Source organism: Camellia sinensis, chromosome 15, assembly GCF_055761805.1.
Source record: "Camellia sinensis isolate YWXY chromosome 15, ASM5576180v1, whole genome shotgun sequence".
NCBI lineage: Eukaryota > Viridiplantae > Streptophyta > Magnoliopsida > Ericales > Theaceae > Camellia > Camellia sinensis.
In genome coordinates, this window is record NC_138975.1 from 130,715,319 (window position 1) to 130,734,981 (window position 19,663).

General features: G+C 39.2%; 2 protein-coding genes across 2 annotated transcripts; one reads left to right on the plus strand and one right to left on the minus strand.

Annotated features, from left to right (window-relative positions):
* The first annotated feature begins 12,999 nt into the window (after positions 1 to 12,999).
* Positions 13,000 to 14,247, plus strand: LOC145813835 (uncharacterized). The gene is made up of 2 exons (XM_082909957.1): positions 13,000 to 13,896; positions 14,004 to 14,247. Exons 1-2 carry the CDS (start codon positions 13,098 to 13,100, stop codon positions 14,030 to 14,032), a joined length of 828 nt encoding a protein of 275 aa, XP_082766083.1. The 5' UTR covers positions 13,000 to 13,097; the 3' UTR covers positions 14,033 to 14,247.
* A 4,691-nt stretch (positions 14,248 to 18,938) lies between these two features.
* LOC114309191 (uncharacterized) lies at positions 18,939 to 19,376 on the minus strand. Its single transcript, XM_028254883.2, has one exon. The coding sequence runs from the start codon at positions 19,374 to 19,376 to the stop codon at positions 18,939 to 18,941; it is 438 nt and encodes a 145-aa protein (XP_028110684.1).
* Positions 19,377 to 19,663: the final 287 nt, after the last annotated feature.

Genomic DNA, 19,663 nt, shown 5'->3' on the forward strand with positions numbered 1-19,663 from the left:
AAGGTATGGCCGACGTTGCAGAAGACTACAAGCTTCAAGTCAGGCAGGCATGCAACAGGGGATTTTCCTTTGGTTGGATGTCCTTGATAAAGAAGCTTGACCTTCCTGCTGACTCGCCATTGCGTCAGGCCGATGCTATTCCGTTACCATTTCCTCCACCTCCTCCTGCTGGTGAGTCAGAGTCCGAGGCCGAGGAGGAAGATGAAGAAAATGATGATGGTGAGGCCTTGGTGAGAAAACCCAAGAATGCTGCCGAAGTCAAGTCCCCTCCTCCCGCTGAATTGGTTATGGACTTAACTCAAGATGAGGGGGGTGATGATGCTGAGGAAGTGTCCAAGGAGTCTGTTCCAGGGTGTCTATCATCTGACCTCCTTTTGACTGAAAGAAGTCTTGACACAACTTTGGCAGAGATAGACGCTGAAATACAAGCGGAGAAGGTGGCCGAGGAGATTCCAGCTGAATCATCCGAGGTTCCAGTTCCTGCTGCTGCTGATGTTCAAGAGTCTTGATTTTCCCTTCTTTCTTTTCTGGATTTTGGACTTTGTTTTTTCTTTCAATTCCTGGACAATGTATATTTCTTCTTATGGCCGATGTGCCTTTTTTAGTATGTATTTGCAACTGTTCTTGCTATGGATATGTCAATCTTATGATGTTCTGTTGTTTGCTTCTGCGTAGTTCTATACTTAGAAATTTTTGCTTGCTTTCTGCTTTCTTTGTGCGATCTTCTCGGGGTTACATACCTCGGGTATAACTGCAAAGCTTTTACTTCGGCAAGATACTGACCTGCAAACCTTGTATAAATTTTGATAAGCACAAAACATATACTACTCAATGTATACTTTTGCCATCTTTTTTTTTTTTTTTTTTTTTCAAGTTTTCAACAAGTATTTAAACAATGATTTCGTTCTAATCTACTTGTAAATCGCTACAAATTTCAACAATATATTTAACCTTTGCTTCAACCTGTTAATTTTCTGTATACCTCAGTGGGTGATCATTCGTCGGCTTAACATAAACTTTTAAATTGCTACAAATTTCAACAAGTGTTAAGCATCTTCTCTAGGGTTTAAACAACCCACATATTGCTATGAAAACTTAAGCAATAACCTCGGCCTGTCTTCGACTTGTAAATTGCTACAAATTTCAACAAGTGAAGATAAGGAATCAGCTTGATTCCAACTTGTAAATTGCTACAAATTTCAACAAGTGGATCAAGGAATAACATCGGCTTATCTTCAACTTGTAAATTGCTACAAATTTCAACAAGTGAAGATAAGGAATCAGCTTGATTCCAACTTGTAAATTGCTACAAATTTCAACAAGTGGATCAAGGAATAACATCGGCTTATCTTCAACTTGTAAATTGCTACAAATTTCAACAAGTGAAGATAAGGAATCAGCTTGATTCCAACTTGTAAATTGCTACAAATTTCAACAAGTGGATCAAGGAATAACATCGGCTTATCTTCAACTTGTAAATTGCTACAAATTTCAACAAGTGAAGATAAGGAATCAGCTTGATTCCAACTTGTAAATTGCTACAAATTTCAACAAGTGGATCAAGGAATAACATCGGCTTATCTTCAACTTGTAAATTGCTACAAATTTCAACAAGTGAAGATAAGGAATCAGCTTGATTCCAACTTGTAAATTGCTACAAATTTCAACAAGTGGATCAAGGAATAACATCGGCTTATCTTCAACTTGTAAATTGCTACAAATTTCAACAAGTGAAGATAAGGAATCAGCTTGATTCCAACTTGTAAATTGCTACAAATTTCAACAAGTGGATCAAGGAATAACATCGGCTTATCTTTGAGTTTGATATGTCTTCAAAAACATCCATGCATAACTTTATCAATCGATCATGTTGAAAGGATTCTGAAAAGATTTTATTGATAACATCGGCCAAACAATGATGTTTTTCTAATGATAGAAAAATTTCAAACTACAAGTATTCCAAGGTCTGGGCAATGCTTTGCCCTCGTTGTCTTCAAGCCGATATGCTCCATTGCCTAATACTGAAGTGACTCTGTAGGGTCTTTCCCAGTTTGGGCCAAGCTTGCCCTCCCTGGGATCCTTCTTGTTTCCGACGACTTTTCTTAGGACTAAGTCGCCGACTTGAAAATCCCTTGGATTAACTTTCTTGTTGTAAGCTCTGGCAAGCTGTTGCTGGTATACTGCAAGCTGAATTGCAGCCTTCTCTCTTCGTTCTTCTAGTAAATCCAGGTCTCGGGCTAAGAGTATGTCATTGGTGCCATTTTCTACTCCCTGGGTTCTGATCCCTGGGATGCCGATCTCTAATGGGATGACTGCTTCTGTGCCATAGGCCATGGCAAAGGGGGATTCTCCTGTTGATCTTCTTGGTGTAGTCCGATATGCCCAAAGTACGTTGGGTAGCTCGTCCACCCACTTTCCTTTTGCTGCCTGGAGCCTCTTCTTTATTCCATCCAGGATTACTTTGTTGGACGCCTCTGCTTGCCCATTGCTTTGAGGAAAACTTGGTGTTGAGAAATAATTCTTGATCTTGAATTTTGCACAAAAGTTTTTGATGAGTTTGCTGTCGAATTGTGTTCCGTTGTCGGCAACTATAGCTCTCGGAATCCCAAATCTGGTGATTATGTTTTTCCAAATAAAATTCTTGACATCCACATCTCGGATTTTGGCAAGAGGTTCTGCCTCTATCCATTTTGTGAAGTAGTCTGTTGCTACCAACAAGTATTTTCTCTGCCCAGTTGCCTGGGGAAGTTGTCCAACCAGATCCATGCCCCATTGGGCAAACGGCCAGGGGCTGGATACTGGGTTTAGGTCGGCAGCTGGCTGATGTATTAGAGGTGCAAACTTTTGACATTGCTCACACTTCTTTACATAGGCTTCGGCATCCTTTTGCATGTAGGGCCACCAATACCCTTGGGTAATGGCCCTATGGGCTAACGATCTGCCCCCAGTATGGCTTCCACAAATTCCTTCATGAATCTCATAAAGAAAATCTTCAACCTGTAAAGGGTGTACGCACCTTAAAAGTGGTCCAGTGAAGGACCTCCTGTAGAGATGGCCTTCCGCTGTTAGACTGAATCTGGCCGATTTCAGTCTAATTTTATGTGCTTCTTTATGGTCTGCTGGCAGCTTCCCCTCTTTTAGGAATGCAATGATTGCATCCATCCAACTTGGTCCAAAGCCCACGCACATTGCTTCTTGTTCGATGTTCTGTTTATTTATGCTCGGGGCCGACATGTAGTCGATCATAATTGTCCTTGTTTTTCCAGTTTGAATTGAGCTGGCCAGGTTGGCTAATGCGTCGGCGTGGGTGTTGTCATCTCGGCTTACTTGGAGTAATCTGCAGTTCTGGAATAGGGCCGCCAGTCGGATGACTTCCTTTGCATATGTCGACATTCTTTCGTCTCTGGCTGCAAATTCTCCTGTTGACTGGTTAACAATTAATTGTGAATCACAAAAAACAATTACCTCGTTTGCCTCTGCTGCTGCTGCTAGCTTTAGTCCTGCAATTAATGTCTCATATTCCGCTTCATTATTGGAGGCTTTGAACCCCAGCCGGATGGACTGTTCTACAATTTCTCCATCTGGAGATATCAGCAGTACTCCTGCTCCTGCTCCCTGGCAGTTTGAACTTCCATCGACAAATAGTCTGAACGAATCGCCGATGTAGATGCTGCATGGTCTGAGCTTTTCTTTCTCTTGCTGTTTTGTCTTTGACTGGGTTTCTTTTTGTTTGTCGGGGTGATGCTTATCTCGGCTCGACGGAGCCTGAGGTGTGATGGCTTCAGGGGTGAGTTCTGCGACGAAGTCGGCCAAAACTTGGCCTTTTATTGCTGTTCTTGGCCTGAATTCCAGGTCAAACTGGCCCAGTGTTACTGCCCATTTTGCTATCCTTCCTGTTAAGTCTCCTTGATGTAATAAGGACTTCAATGGGTGCTCTATTAGAATCACAATCTTGTGTGCCTGAAAGTAATGGCTCAATTTCTTTGAGGCCATTACCAAGGCTAACATTAATTTTTCCAGTGGAAGGTACCTTGTTTCCGCGTTAGCCAAAGTCTTGCTTACATAATAGACAGCCTTCTGCTCCCCTTTTTCCTCTCGGATTAGCACTGCACTGACTGCGTGTTCAGAGACTGCTAAGTATAAAAATAATTCCTCCCCTGGGACTGGGTTAGAAAGGACCGGGGTTGTGGTCAGGTACTTTTTCAGGTCGGCTAAGGCAGCTTCACATTCTTCCGTCCACAGGAAGTCTGTGGCTTTTTTCACCAGGTTAAAGAAGGGTCTGCACTTGTCTGAGCTTCTGCTGATGAATCGGTTTAGGGCTGCGGCCCTTCCAGTGAGCACTTGAACTTGCTTTGCCGATGTTGGACTCTGTAGTTCCAGGATGGCCTTGATTTGGTCTGGGCTGGCTTCAATGCCCTTTCTTGTTACCAGATACCCTAGAAATTTACCTGACCCAACTCCGAAGGCACACTTCGAGGCGTTGAGTCGGAGCCGATATCGTTTGAGTATGTCAAAGACTTCTTTTAGGTCGGCAAGATGACCTTCTGATTTCTTGGTCTTTACGACCATGTCATCGATGTAAACTTCCACCGTTTTGCCAATCAGGTGTTTAAACATCTTTGTCACTAACCTCTGATAGGTTGCTCCTGCGTTTTTCAGCCCGAAAGGCATTACCCTGTAACAGTACAGGCCTTTCGGGGTGATGAACGCGGTTTTCTCCTCATCTGGAGGGTACATAGCAATCTGGTGGTACCCTCTGTATGCATCTAAAAAACTCATCCTTTCATGTCCCGAGGTGGCGTCTACCAGTTGGTCGATTTTGGGCAGAGGAAAGCTGTCTTTTGGGCAAGCCTTGTTGAGGCTGGTAAAATCTACACAAACCCTCCATTTGCCATTCTTCTTTTTTACTACTACTGTGTTGGACAGCCATGTCGGGTACTGAACTTCTCGGATGGCCCTGGCTTCAAGGAGTCTGTCTACCTCCTCTTCCACTGCTTCGACGTGCAATAACGTCGGCCTTCTGGCTCGTTGAATCACTGGTTTTGCCGATCTGTCGACGTTCAGACTGTGGCAAGTGACCTCGGGGTCAATGCCAGGCATTTCATAGGGTGTCCAGGCGAACGCCTCTATGTTTGCCCTTAAAAAATCTTCCAGTTCCTTTTCCTCTTCTCTGGCTAAGCCGGAGCCGAGAAGAAAAAATCGTTCTTCGTCGCCCTCCTGGACGAGGATTTTCTTTAGCGCCTCTTCGCTTTTCTCGGCTGGTTCTTTCCCAACATCTTCCAGGACTTCTATGTCCTCATCTTCAACTTCTGCTTTCTTTGGCTCCCGTATACTACAGGTGGACTTTATTGCTGCCATGGAGCAATTTTTGGCTTGTAGTTGATCCCCTCTGACTTCTTCAATCCCATGCTCTGTTGGGAACCGGAGTAGTTGATGCAACGTCGAGGGAACTGCCCCCATTGCATGCAACCACGGTCTTCCAAGGATGATGTTGTATGGTGAGGGTGTGTCAATGACCAGGAATTCTGTCCTGATCTTCTTAGTGCCGGCTTGTACCTCCAAGCTTGTTGCACCCAGTGGCCATGTCGGCGTTCCATTAAAGCCGACCATCGGGCCGCTGGATTGCTCTAGGTCATCGGGGTGAAGGCCTAGCTCTTTGTAACATCTGACGTACATGATATCACAGGAGCTGCCTTGGTCTATTAGGATGCGTTTTACTTGGCACTCCCCAACTTGGAGGGATACTACCAAGGCATCATTATGCGGATGTTGGACCAATTCTAGGTCGGCTTCGGTAAAGGCTATCATTGGCCCTTGGCATTCTTCCGGCCGATGTCTCTTGTCCCCAACTTGGTAGATATGCTGTAAATGTCTTACCCTCTGGGTTTCTCCTCTGACTTCGTTTTCGTTGACCCTTGAGTGGATCACATTGACCACCATTGGTTCTCCTGCCTGTGGTAGCTGTGCTGGGGGAGGGGGTGCTGCTGGTGCTTGAGGCAACCTTGCCTGTTCTTCCCTTGTTCTGGCCTCATCGACCAGGTCCCTCAGGAGGCCTTGCCTTACTAGGTCCTTCAAGTGTGCTTTTAAGGCTCTGCAACCTTGAGTTGGATGCCCTTCTTCATTGTGGTAGGCGCAACGTCTGCCGACGTTTCTTCCCATGAATTCCCCTGGTGCTCTTTCCGGAGCCCTGAAATATGGTTGATTTCGAATCCGATCCAAGATTTTATGGATTGGGATCCGGAATACCGTGGTTACCGCCTGTTTATTTCTTAATTCTATTTCTTGTCTGGTGGGTCCACTGTTGACTCGGCCTCGCTTTGGCGAGCCGTTTCCCTTTTCTTGTTTCACCTCCTTGTTTCCCGATGTATCCTCCTCGGCCCTGGCGTATTTCTCAATCCTTGCCATGAGTTCTTCCATGCTTTTTGGCAATGTTTTTGCTAAAGATTTCCGTAGTGGGCAGTCATCTTTCAGGCCGTTCTTGAAGGATACGACTGCTACTTCCTGGTTGCATTCAGGTATTCGGTTGAACACCTCGTAGTACCTCTTCGCATAGGCCCTGAGGTCTTCTTCTTTGGTGATTCGTAGAGCCATCAAAGCATCAACCCTCAGGGGTTGCAGCTTGTTGGTCACGAATCTGGCCACAAACATCTCGGCCAAGCCTTCCCATGTCTTTATACTTCCTTTTGGTAACTTGTGGAACCAATCAGATGCAATTTCCCCAAAGGACGAGGGGAATACTTTGCAGAGCAACGGCTCGTTTCCGCTATATAGCGCCATTGAATTTAGGTACAACCCAACATGAAAGTTCGGATCTGATTTACCGTCATAGATTTGAAACCTCGGCATACTGAATCTTTTGGGTGGTTCGAATTTGTCCAGTTTCGCCGAGAAGGCTGTCTTTGGTTTCACTAGGGAGTTTACCTCGGCTTCTCCGTTCTGTTGCCTCCTCTTGAGGTAGTCCCTCAAGTCTTCTTTGCTCCTCCCTGGAGCTCGGCTGTCTTTGGATTTTAGTCTTTTTGGTACACTGCTTTCGGCCTCGTGGTGGGGTCGTTTGGATCTTTCTTCGTGGGATGTGTCAAAATGGAGTACTTGCCCCTGAACATGTCGATGTTCTTTGGGGTCTGGATTCTTCATGTGGTGTGTCCGTCGGGACTCCTCTTGCCTTGGCTTTTCCCGTCCGACTTCCCTGGAAGGTCGGTGTGAATGCCTTCCGCTTCTGGTATGCTGAGGGACCTCGGGGATTGTTTTTCTTACCTCCTTCTGTGTGTTGTTCGCTGGTATCGGCGTATCTTGCAGCGGGTATGGTGGCTGCATAACATTATTCTGCATCATGAAGTTGACGACTGACTGAAGGTCTGTCAACTTGTCCGCCAACTCTTTTACTTCCTCATCCCTCCGTAGGCACCTGTCCCTCCATATCTGGAGGTTATCTTCATTGTAGTACGTTCCTTGGTTTGTTCTTTTTGACGTGTCGCCTTCCAGGTTTACGTCGTTTTCCCTGTGGCCCTGGCCACGGGCTTCTGAATCGTGGTTGTCTCCTTCAATGTCGAGGCCAATTGGTCTGCCATTCCCAGTGGGAGCGTCATCCCCAATATTTTCCTGTTGTCCGTTAGTGGCCATCTATTCTTCTTTCGTTCCCACAGACGGCGCCAAATTGTGTGGGTAAAAATCTGACCACACTGCCCGTTTAGTGATCAGCAGCTAAGCACCGGCAGAATAGATGGCTCCAACAACCTGTAACAGAAAGGAAAAGCTCCGGCGGTGGTTCTTCCACCCGGGGGCACTCCGACGATCAAGTCAGTATGTTTCTCAAGGATAATCAAGTATTAAACTAAATACTCAAAGTATGAATTACATACCTTAGACCCACGGGGGTGCCTCTCTTTTATAATATACTTAATCCAAGTCCAACTAGAAATATGACTTCTGTGTACCCCAATCTTAGTACTTACTCTGGACTCTTTAGGAGATAGAGATAAACTCCCTAAGAGGTTTATCCTTATCTTAATTAAGTCCCCTCTTTGCTTCAGGACTCTTGTCCCTTATCTTCGGATTCCGACATCTTCGGAGATGACCTCGGCTTATTCGAGATTACCTCGGCTTAACTACCAGGGCACGTGGCACCTCGGCTGACACGTCGGCGTCACCATGCCACGTGTTGGTATTCAGAAAATATGTCCCCACACATACCCTATGTATTTAGACTTGCCATCATAAGATCTAAATTAATGAATTTGATTGAACCAATAATGAAGAATCAGCTATAGTCAATTTAGTTCATAACTAACACCAGTTTCCAAGATTCTGAAAAGCGGTTGCGGTCGCCGTAACGGTGGCGGTGACGCGGTTGCGGTTGCGGGGTGTAAAGGCCGTAGTGTAACGGTTGCGGTAACCGGAACCGTGAATTGTTTTATTTTTTGCACAATTTGAAAAAAACTTACCGATATGCATATTTTTTTTCCATGATCATATTTATTGGATTAAAAATAAATATTGATCAATTTTTGTAAATTTTAAGTATGATGCAATATATTTCATATATTTAAATAACTATAAATTGAATTTTTTACATTTTATTTTAATAATTAATGACTTTATATTATATAAAAAATCAATCACTAACTATTATATATAAGATAAACAATGATAAAAGTAAAAGAATAAATCAGAGCTTAAATATATATATATATATATATATTTTAACCAAGCCAAATAGATAATGACCACACTTATTGTTATTATTATTTTCAAACAATATATAGATAGACACACACAAATAAAATGATTTAGTGATAGCAGCTGAATAGAATAGCATAGGTCTTACAGTTTTAACAAATCAATAACATGTTCTTCATCTTCCCTCTTCTCTCTCTCTATCTCTTGCTCCTCCATTTTCTCTCTTTATCTTCCCTCTTCTCTCTATCCCTCTTCTCCCATTTTCAGTTTTTTTTTTTGTGTTTTTTCGAAAGAAACAGTTTGAAACTGTTATGTAACGGTGCGTAACAGGCCGTTACGCCTGTTACGGCACTGTTACGACCGCTACGGCAGCCGCTACGGCCGACACACCTGTGAATCTCAATCACACTGCAAAAGCGGCCGTAACGGGTGGTGGTAACTGCCAAAACCGTTACGTAACGGCGTTACGTAACGGTTGCGGCCGCTTTTTAAAACCTTGCCAGTTTCTCTTTTAACCAAAATCACTAATTTAACTCATAATTAACATTCGTAACCAAACTTAACATTAGAACCAACATAAATCTACTTCATCAGCACAGCTTCAAGTCACAATGTACATGACTTATAACCAACATTATTTTTAATCATAACCAAAATATATGGTATGCCTGCGTAAAATTGGCCATAAATTATTATTTTTTTCTTGTTCATAGTTCGAATTTAGGAGGAGAACCTTAATGAAAAGAAGAAAAAACAATTCTGAGATCATTTTTGTGGCTTTATTCTGCAAAACTATCTGCTAACATCACTCCTGAAGGTGGCCGGGTTGGGCCTTTTGCTGGTATTCTTAAACAAATCAATAACTAATATGATAATCCATAAAATTAAGATTAAATTTAAGATTGATGTTTAGGAGTCTTAAATATTTTCCTCTTGAAGACCACCTTACTTAAAAATGAAACTAGTGCTATATTTTAATTTTAGATTTGTCAAGGAAAATAAAAATCATATATACTTACTCAATTTTTTTTTTTATGAGAACCGAATAAAATAATTATATTTTTGAAAAATATTTTTCATTTAAAAATCTTCCGTTATAATTTTGTCTGTCCTTTTGCTATCTTCTTCTTCTTCTTCTTCTTCTTTTTTTTTTTCTCCTTTGACTCTGTAAATTTATGATTCAAATTTGGAAGATAACTTTAAAAAACCTTAAATTTAATTAAAAGCATGATACACATGACAAAAAAAAAAATTAAATAAAGAAAGAAAGGCAAGAATTAAGAAAAGAACCTTGCTTCCGACCCCAGTGACGTGGCAACACGCCATTCGCTGAAAACAAAAGAAAAAAAATAAAAAAATAATTTTTTTTTTGGCCAATCCCGGCTCGACACGCACGACCCCCAGCACCTCCACTGAGGTCAGAAGCTTTATTCTTAAGAAAAGAACCTTGCTTCCGACCCCCAGTAACGTGGCAGCACGCCATTCGCTGAAAACAAAAGGAAAAAAAAAAAAAACAGCTTTTTTTTTGGCCAATCCCGGCTCGACACGCACGACCCCCAGCACCCCCACTGGGGATCGGAAGCTTCATTCTTAAGAAAAGAACCTTGCTTCTGACCCCCAGTGACGTGGCAGCACGCCATTCGCTGAAAACAAAAGAAAAAAAAATGATTTCAAACTAATAAAAGTATAAATGATTCATGCACTTGATTTGTGCGAGTAAAATCTTTTACCTCTAAGAATTTGAATCTTTTTTTCACTTTTTTTACGGAGTAGCTCATCTCCACTCCTAGATCAGATTGGATGGTGTTGTTGAATCCGTGAAGACCCATCATGGGTTCTATTTTGATAATCCGAACTGTCAATGTGTAGAACTCGTCGAGTACTATATGCTTGTAAAAAAACATGTTGATCGGATATCGATAGCTATGTGATCAAAATAATTTTGTAAAAAAAAAATGAATGGTGAACAAATTAACGGTTGATAGAAAACTGATCCGATGAGATGCCTATCGATATTCGATCAATGAGATTTTTTACAAACATATAATACTTGACGAGTTGTACACATTAAACGATTTATATTATTAAAATGAAAGCCGTGATGGATCCCCACAAGCCAACAACACTCTTCAATCCGCTATAAGACTAGAGGGAAGCTACTCCCCTTTTTGTTCTCCTTACTTCTCGCTCAAACCCAATGTATTATCTTTTTTTTAATCAACACAAACCAATTGTATTATGAAACAAGGGTTAATTACCTTCTATATATATCATTTATTTTTCAGTTATCACTAAATATTATTTTATTCCTTTTAATTTCAAAATTATATATTTAAATTTTCTAAAGCGATTTTTTTTATAATTTTTTTATTCTTTTTTTTTTTAATACAAACAACCCTTATACAAGGTGTAACCAACATGTTTAAAAAAATCCAAATAGATGATTTTAAAGTTAAAACACATAACAATAAACCACAATTTAGAGTTCTTTAAACGATGAGACTGTGATTCAACTAATTACAATACAGTACTTCTATTGGTAAAAAAATTAAGATAAAAAAATCAATTAAAAAATCAAACACGATTCTAATATAAGAGTAACTAATCCTTTACACAATGACACTGCAGCATAACTAATCCCCATACAATAATTTTATGGACCGTGATTCATCCCCCGAAAAGGGGGAACTCGAATCTCTCGAATTTCCATTTCAAGTAAAAAAAAAAAAAAAAAAGAAAAAAAGAAAAGAAAAAGAAAGCAGTTTCTAGAAAAGGAAATTAGGGGGATTAGGGGGAGGGGTTTTAGGGCTCTAAATCATTTTCCTAATTTTATTTACACAAAAATTAATCACCAAACAAAACACGATATTCTTACAACATAAGTGTGGGACTAACAAAAAGTTCACTTCTAACGAGAGATTATTGTTAGATAATATCTCAATGGGATCACATAATTAAATGTGATGTTATCATTTATAAGAAGCCTACAATTTAAGTGATTCAATTTAGTTAATAGGCTTAAGGGTATATGTGTTATGGATCTAATGTGTAGATACTAGTTGTATAATTTCTATTTCTATGAGGGGCAGAAATAGAAATTAAAATATATTGGTTAAAGTTAGCTTTCATTCCTTTTGAACTTCCACAACCTTTCAGTTTTGAAAACCAATAAATAGAAATTAAAATTAATAATGGTTAAAGTTGGTTTTCATTCCTTTTGAACTTCCACAACCTTTCAGTTTTGAAAACCAATTACAACCTTTAAAAGGTTATGATCCCTATTCCTTCCCAAGTGGAAAAATAAGAACACTGCCATTTTTCTTTCTAAATCCTCTAAAGGAGAAACATAAGGCACCAAAGGGGAAATGATTAGAAGGCAATAACATAATCAATAACAAAGAGTTCATTGATAATCACGCTTCCGTTTAACCGTTCATCAATGGATTCATGTATGTCATTTTGTCTTGATTTCTTGATAATACTCATGGTAAATGATCCAAAATGTAAGGTTTATGTTCTGAAATTTATGTTGACAATTGGTATCAGAGCATGCATATCATATGTCTTATCAGAATTGATATGCTTTATTTATTCTATTTAGTTTCCTGGAATCAAATTCTGAATTTTCTTATGGATGTAAATTCCGTTTTTCCCTGTTTTGTTCTGTGAAAATGGCAATCTGTTTTCTGGAATTGTAAAATGATTCGGTGGACAGTTTTTTTTTCTTTTTTTTTTTTCTCAAATGGATGAACATCATGTATTTATATATATATAGATATATCTTGCGATTTGATCGGTTTAATTTTGAACATCATAAAAAAAAAAAAATTATTTGTTTTTGGACCTGTCAATTTTATTTATATGTATATATATAATTGGAATTGCTGCAGATTATATTATATATACGGGGTCACAAATTTAGAAATTTTTAAATTTAATGTAATTTCATACAACGTCTACAGAAATTTAATTTTCTAACACTCTCAATATAAGTCAATTCAAAAAAGATGTCACAAAAGTGATCTCTCTTGTCTAGATTGTTTTATATGGAATGTTTTGAAGTTCATGTCTGTGTATCTCATGCGGGTATTTATCGGTCCAAAGACATGATTAAGACTTGGCAGAATTACACACACATTTTGTGGTGATAAACATGTGCCAATTGTCAAGAAAACCTAATGTGAATAATAAATCCATCAAAAGATAGATTTGTTATTTGACATAACTTATTGTCAATGTTTAATCATTACAACAAGAATACCATTTACAGTTAATATCGCTACCCAAAGGCTTGGTATTAATGTTGTGCTAGGTATTTTGAGATGTTGTCATTAAATTAATTTATTTAGAGATTATCTGTTTGGTAACTTAATGTGAGCATAATTGTTTATTCCTTTTATTTTCTTTTCTATTCAGCTTTAATGTCGACTACTTCAATCTCTGCCAACATGAACAATGTTCCAATGTTAAATGGAACAAACTTTAAGGACTGGAAAGAGAACATATTGATTGTTCTCGGCTGCATGGACATAGACTTGGCATTAAGGATGCCAAAACCGAATGCTCTCACTGCACAAAGTACTCCTGAGGAAACTGTGTACTTTGAAAAGTGGGATCGTTCTAACAGGCTAAGTCTTATGATCATGAAGCGTGGGATTCCAGAAGTTTTTCGAGGTGCAATAACAGAGGATGTTACCGTTACCGATGAATTTCTTTCAGAAATTCAAAAGCGTTTTGCTAAAAACGATAAGGCTGAAACAAGCACGCTTTTAGCAAGCTTGATTTCAATAAAGTATAAAGGCAAGGGTAATGTTCGCGAGTACATCATGAAAATGTCTCATCTTGCTTCAAAATTTAAGGCACTAAAGCTCGACCTATCTGATGATTTGCTCGTGCATTTAGTTCTCATCTCTCTTCCTGCACAATTTAACCAATTTAAGGTCAGTTATAACTGCCAGAAGGAGAAATGGACTCTCAATGAGCTCATTTCATTTTGTGTGCAAGAGGAAGAGAGATTGAAGCAAGAAAGGACTGAAAGTGCTCATCTGGCAAGCACCTCCAAGCATACGGGCAAAAGAGAGCATAAGGGAAAGGAAGTTGCTATTCCTCAGGGTCCGGAACCAAAGAAACAGAAAGTGCAGGATGGTTGTTTCTTTTGTGGCAAGCCCGGACACAGAAAGAAGGATTGTGCCAAATACGTCGCCTGGCGTGTAAAGAAAGGTACATTTCATGTTTTGGTCTGTTCTGAAATAAATTTAGCTTCAGTACCAAGAAACACTTGGTGGGTAGATTCTAATGCTACTACTCACATATGTGTTTCTATGCAGGGTTGCCTGAACTACCGAAAGCCAACTGATGCTGAAAGATACATCTTTGTGGGTGATGGCAAGTCAATAGAAGTGCAGGCAATAGCGCACTTTAGATTATTACTGAAAACCGGTTATTATTTGGATTTATTAGACACTTTTGTTGTATCGTCCTTTAGACGGAATTTAATTTCTGTTTCTGTATTGGACAAATTGGGATATTATTGTTCTTTTGGAAATATGAAGTTTAGTATGTCTATTAATTCCAATGTTGTTGGTACTGGTTTACTTAATGTGTTTGATAATCTATATTTGCTCGAAACTATTGCATCTTATACTGCAACCTTGCACGTGGAATCATGAGGTACAAAGCATAAATTAACTAAGGAAAATTCAGCCTCATTATGGCACAAACGCCTAGGTCACATCTCTAAATCTAGAGTTGAGCGCTTTGTGTCTGATGGAATTTTGGATTCTCTTGATTTTTCAGATTTTGATGTCTGTGTTGAGTGTATCAAGGGAAAACAGACCAAAATAAAGAAATATGGTGCCCATAGGACTACAGATGTCTTAGAATTAATTCATACGGACATTTGTGGCCCATTCCCTATGGCGTCTTGGAATAGTCAACAATATTTTATCACATTCATAGACGACTATTCCAGATATGGGTATCTATTTCTTATCCATGAGAAATCACAGTCTTTGGACGTATTCAAAAAATTTAAGGCCGAAGTTGAGTTACAACTCAACAAACGGATTAAAAGTGTTAGGTCTGACCGTGGTGGTGAATACTATGGCAGATATGATGGATCAGGTGAACAACGTCCAGGACCGTTTGCAAAATACCTGGAGGAATGTGGAATCGTCCCACAATACACCATGCCAGGATCACCTAGCATGAATGGTGTATCTGAGAGACGAAACCGGACTCTTAAGGATATGGTAAGAAGTATGATTAGTCATTCTACTTTACCAGAGTCCCTCTGGGGTGAGGCTCTAAAGACAACAACTTATATCTTAAATCGGGTGCCAACTAAAGCAGTTGTAAAAACACCTTATGAGCTTTGGGTTGGGCGAAAGCCTAGTCTAAAACATTTGCATGTATGAGGGTGTCCTGCTGAGGCGAGGCCTTATAAACCTCATGAACGAAAATTGGACTCTAAAACCATTAGCAGCTACTTTATTGGCTATGCCGAATGATCACGGGGTTACAAGTTTTATGATCCCACAAATAGGTCAATATTTGAGACGGGAATTGCAACATTTTTTGAGGATGTTGAGTTTGGGGGGAGAAATCCAGTTAGAGACATTGTCTTTAAGGAGGAAGGAGGAGTAATCCCATTTCTTACTACTACTTTTGACCAATCACAGGTTCCTATACCTGTCATTGCTCGAGAAGTAATTTCGAATCCTTAACCAGACAATGTTGTTCAAGATAATATAATTCAAACCCCCATTCAAGATGAGGTAATTGTTCCTGAGGAACAAACTCTACAACCTCAACCTCAAGAATCTGTGCCATTAAGGCGATCCACCAGAGAAAGGAGATTTACATTTTCAGATGATTATATTGTATATCTCCAGGAACATGAGGTAGAAAATGGAATGTCGAAAGATGATCCAATCAACTTTCGTCAAGCCATGGAAAGTTCCAACTCTCATAAGTGGATAGAAGCCATGAATGAAGAATATAAGTCTATGCAAGACAATAAAGTTTGGGAACTTGTCTCATTACCAGTTGGTGCGAAGCCCGTAGGCTGTAAATGGATATTTAAAACCAAAAGGGATTCAAATGGTAATGTGGAGAGGTATAAGGCACGTCTTGTAGCCAAAGGCTTTACTCAAAAAGAAGGAATTGACTTTAAAGAAACTTTCTCTCCAGTTTCTTCGAAAGATTCTTTTAGGACAATTATGGCGCTTGTTGCATATTTTGATCTTGAGTTGCATCAGATGGATGTCAAAACAGCTTTTCTTAATGGTGACATTAAAGAAACAATTTATATGGTGCAGCCAGAAAACTTTGTGTCAGGAGACCCAAAGAATATAGTTTGCAAATTGACTAAATCCATCTATGGACTCAAACAAGCTTCTCGTCAGTGGTACTTCAAATTTCATCAAATTCTCACTTCGTATGGTTTTGAAACTAATGTTGTTGATGAATGTGTGTATCACAAGTTCAGTGGGAGTAAACACATATTTTTGGTTTTATATATTGACGACATATTGCTTGCCACAAACGATATAAACTTATTGCATGACACCAAGAGATTTCTATCTAAGAATTTTGAAATGAAAGATCTTGGTGATGCTTCCTTTGTATTAGGAATCGAAATACTCCGAGATCGTTCTCGGGGTATTCTGGGATTATCACAAAGGAGCTATATCGAAAAAGTACTCAATAGATTTGGCATGCAAAATTGTAAATCAGGTGAAACCCCGGTTGCTAAGGGAGACAAGTTTAGTCTCAGCCAATACCCGAAGAGCAGTCTTGAAATTCAAGAAATGCAGAAGATTCCTTATGCCTCGGCTGTAGGGAGTCTAATGTATGCTCAAGTATGTACGCGTCCGGATATTGCGTTTATAGTTGGCATGTTAGGCAGATATTTAAGTAATCCTGGCATGGATCATTGGAAAGCAGTCAAGCGTGTTATGCGATATTTACAGAGAACAAAGGAATATATGCTCACATATAGGAGATCGAATAAGTTAGAGGTCATTGGATATTCCGACTCCGATTTTGCTGGATGCCAAGACAGTAGGAAATCCACATCAGGCTATATTTATCTGTTAGCTGGCGGAGCAATTTCTTGGAGGTCTGCAAAGCAGATGCTCATAGCTTCATCCACCATGGCCGCAGAATTTGTAGCATGTTATGAGGGATCAAACCAAGGGATATGGCTGCGGAATTTTGTCACTGGGTTGCGTATTTTGGAAGGCACTGCAAGACCACTTAAGTTATATTGTGACAATAAGTCTGCAGTTTTATATTCCAATAACAACAGGAGCTCGACAAAATCAAAGCATATTGATATCAAGTTCCTAGTTGTAAAAGAAAGAGTGCAGAGTGGACAGATTTCCATAGAGCACATTGGGACAAACTCCATGATAGCGGATCCACTTACGAAGGACTACCACCCAAGGTCTTTCATGAGCACACTGCTCAGATGGGTGTTGTTCTATTTGAGAACATTCTGGTTTAGTGGGAGTTTGTATTTATATTACTGCTTTATGTCAGCCTTGAGTTTTATCTATGTAATTAGATTAATTTCTGCAGAAATGAAATATTCAGTTTATTACGCTCTGTTATGTATTGTGAAGTATTGATCTCAATAAAGTTAAGTAGGACCAGTTGGAAATAGGCATGTATGGATCACATCACATGTAATTTCCATGCTACGCATCCATGATTGATCTATGTCATTTAGCTGTATTAGTATACGTGACCATTGGTGGCTCGAGTTACGATTGATGTAACGAAGACCGCTTTGATCCTATGTTAATATAGTTAATGGACATGATTGTTTGGATACCCTCAAGTTATGATAACAAATTTCTGAGCTCACTAAAGTTAAGCACATTTTTCAAGATACATATGTGGTCCAGTGGGAGATTGTTAGATAATGTCTCAATGGGACCACATAATTAAATGTGATGTTATCATTTATAAGAAGCCTACAATTTAAGTGATTCAATTTAGTTAATAGGCTTAAGGGTATATGTGTTATGGATCTAATGTGTAGATACTAGTTGTATAATTTCTATTTCTATGAGGGGCAGAAATAGAAATTAAAACATATTGGTTAAAGTTGGTTTTCATTCCTTTTGAACTTCCACAACCTTTCAGTTTTGAAAACCAATAAATAGAAATTAAAACCAATAATGGTTAAAGTTGGTTTTCATTCCTTTTGAACTTCCACAACCTTTCAGTTTTGAAAACCAATTACAACCTTTAAAAGGTTATGGTCCCTATTCCTTCCCAAGTGGAAAAATAAGAACACTGTTATTTTTCTTTCTAAATCCTCTCAAGGAGAAACATAAGGCACCAAAGGGGAAAAGATTAGAAGGCAATAACATAATTAATAACAAAGAGTTCATTGATAATCACGCTTCCGTTTAACCGTTCATCAATGGATTCAGGTATGTCATTTTATCTTGATTTCTTGATAATACACATGGTAAATAATCCAAAGTGTAAGGTTTATGTTCTGAAATTTATGTTGACAATTATGCCCCCTTTTTTTTGTGATTGATTTGTGTGTGCTAATTTAGAATTCTTTAAACTATGTGACTATGTCATCGTATGGCATGAGATTATCAGGTTAAAATGATCATAAAAAATAAAATAGATTAAAAAATTAATAAGACAAAATATCACATTCAAATTATAATTAATTTATTCTTTTTCTCATTAAAGTTAAAAAAATCAAAAAATCCAATCCGAACGAGATTTTTTAGCTCCGGATTAAAAGAGCAAAAAAATCCAAAAATTTACAAAGCTATACTTCCCAAACGAAGCGTGTGATTCAACTAATTACAATACAATACTTCTATTTGTATAAAAATTAAGAGAAAAATAAATCAATATTAGAAAGAAAAATAAATCAAAAAATCGAATATCATTCTAATATAAGAGTAACTAATCCTTTACACAATAACATTGCGGTATAACTAATCACCAAACTAGGATAATTTTATTTACACAAAAAAACAATCACAAAACAAAACATGATATTCTTACATGGGAATAACAAAAAGATAAAATTCACTTCCCGCCAGAGATTGTGTTCCCTTTTTTTTGTGATTGAGTTTTGTGTCGCTAATTTTTCATAAAAACAAAAACAAGAACAAAAACAAAAGCTGAACATTTTACACACCCATAACTGCTATGTTCACCTATCAAATATGAGGAGTGACCTGAATAGGTGACCGGCCGGTGACCATAGAAAAAAACTACTAGTCCCGCTTCGCGTAAACATAACTCGGAAGCGGACTCAAACGCGGCGATCTGAGTGGCAACTCGGAAAGCTGATTTCCATTGTTATCGTAATAAATTACTCCGGAGAAATCCAACGGCTGACATTTATCCCCCATCAAGATCGTCCTCTGCCACAGCTCTCCATCGCCGGCTTCGATTTCAAACTCCTCGGCGGCGGCGGAGCAAGATCTCTTCTTCCTCAGCCTGAATTGAATCGCCTTGTTGCTAATCGTAACCAGAAGCTGCTTCGGCGACCTCGGCGAGCCGGTCGAGTTCTCGACTCGGAGCTTTCTGGAAATTCGGATGGCGCGCTTGGCGCATAGAACCCAGAGAGAAGTGACCGACTCGAGTAAGCCGGTGGCGAGCCGCTTCTGTGAGCCGGTGAAGCTTGGTGGTTTTGTGAATGTTCGGGCCATGGCTTCGTTTTTGGTGGTTTTAGGATTACCGGAGAGGAATGAGGAGGAGGTTGGGTATTTATAGGGTCGAGGGTGGCTGGTATACCGGTTACTGTCTATAGCCGGTGGCACTTTGTTTTGACTTGGTCTAATATTTGCTTGTATTTCTATGGCAAGTTTTTTGAAATTTATTTAATATATTATTTGATAATAAGGTAATAAATTGGACTAGTCTAGCTTGAGTATCATTCAGGTTAAATTGTTAATAAATGTAATTTATTTTTTTTAAAATTCATAAATTAAAGTTG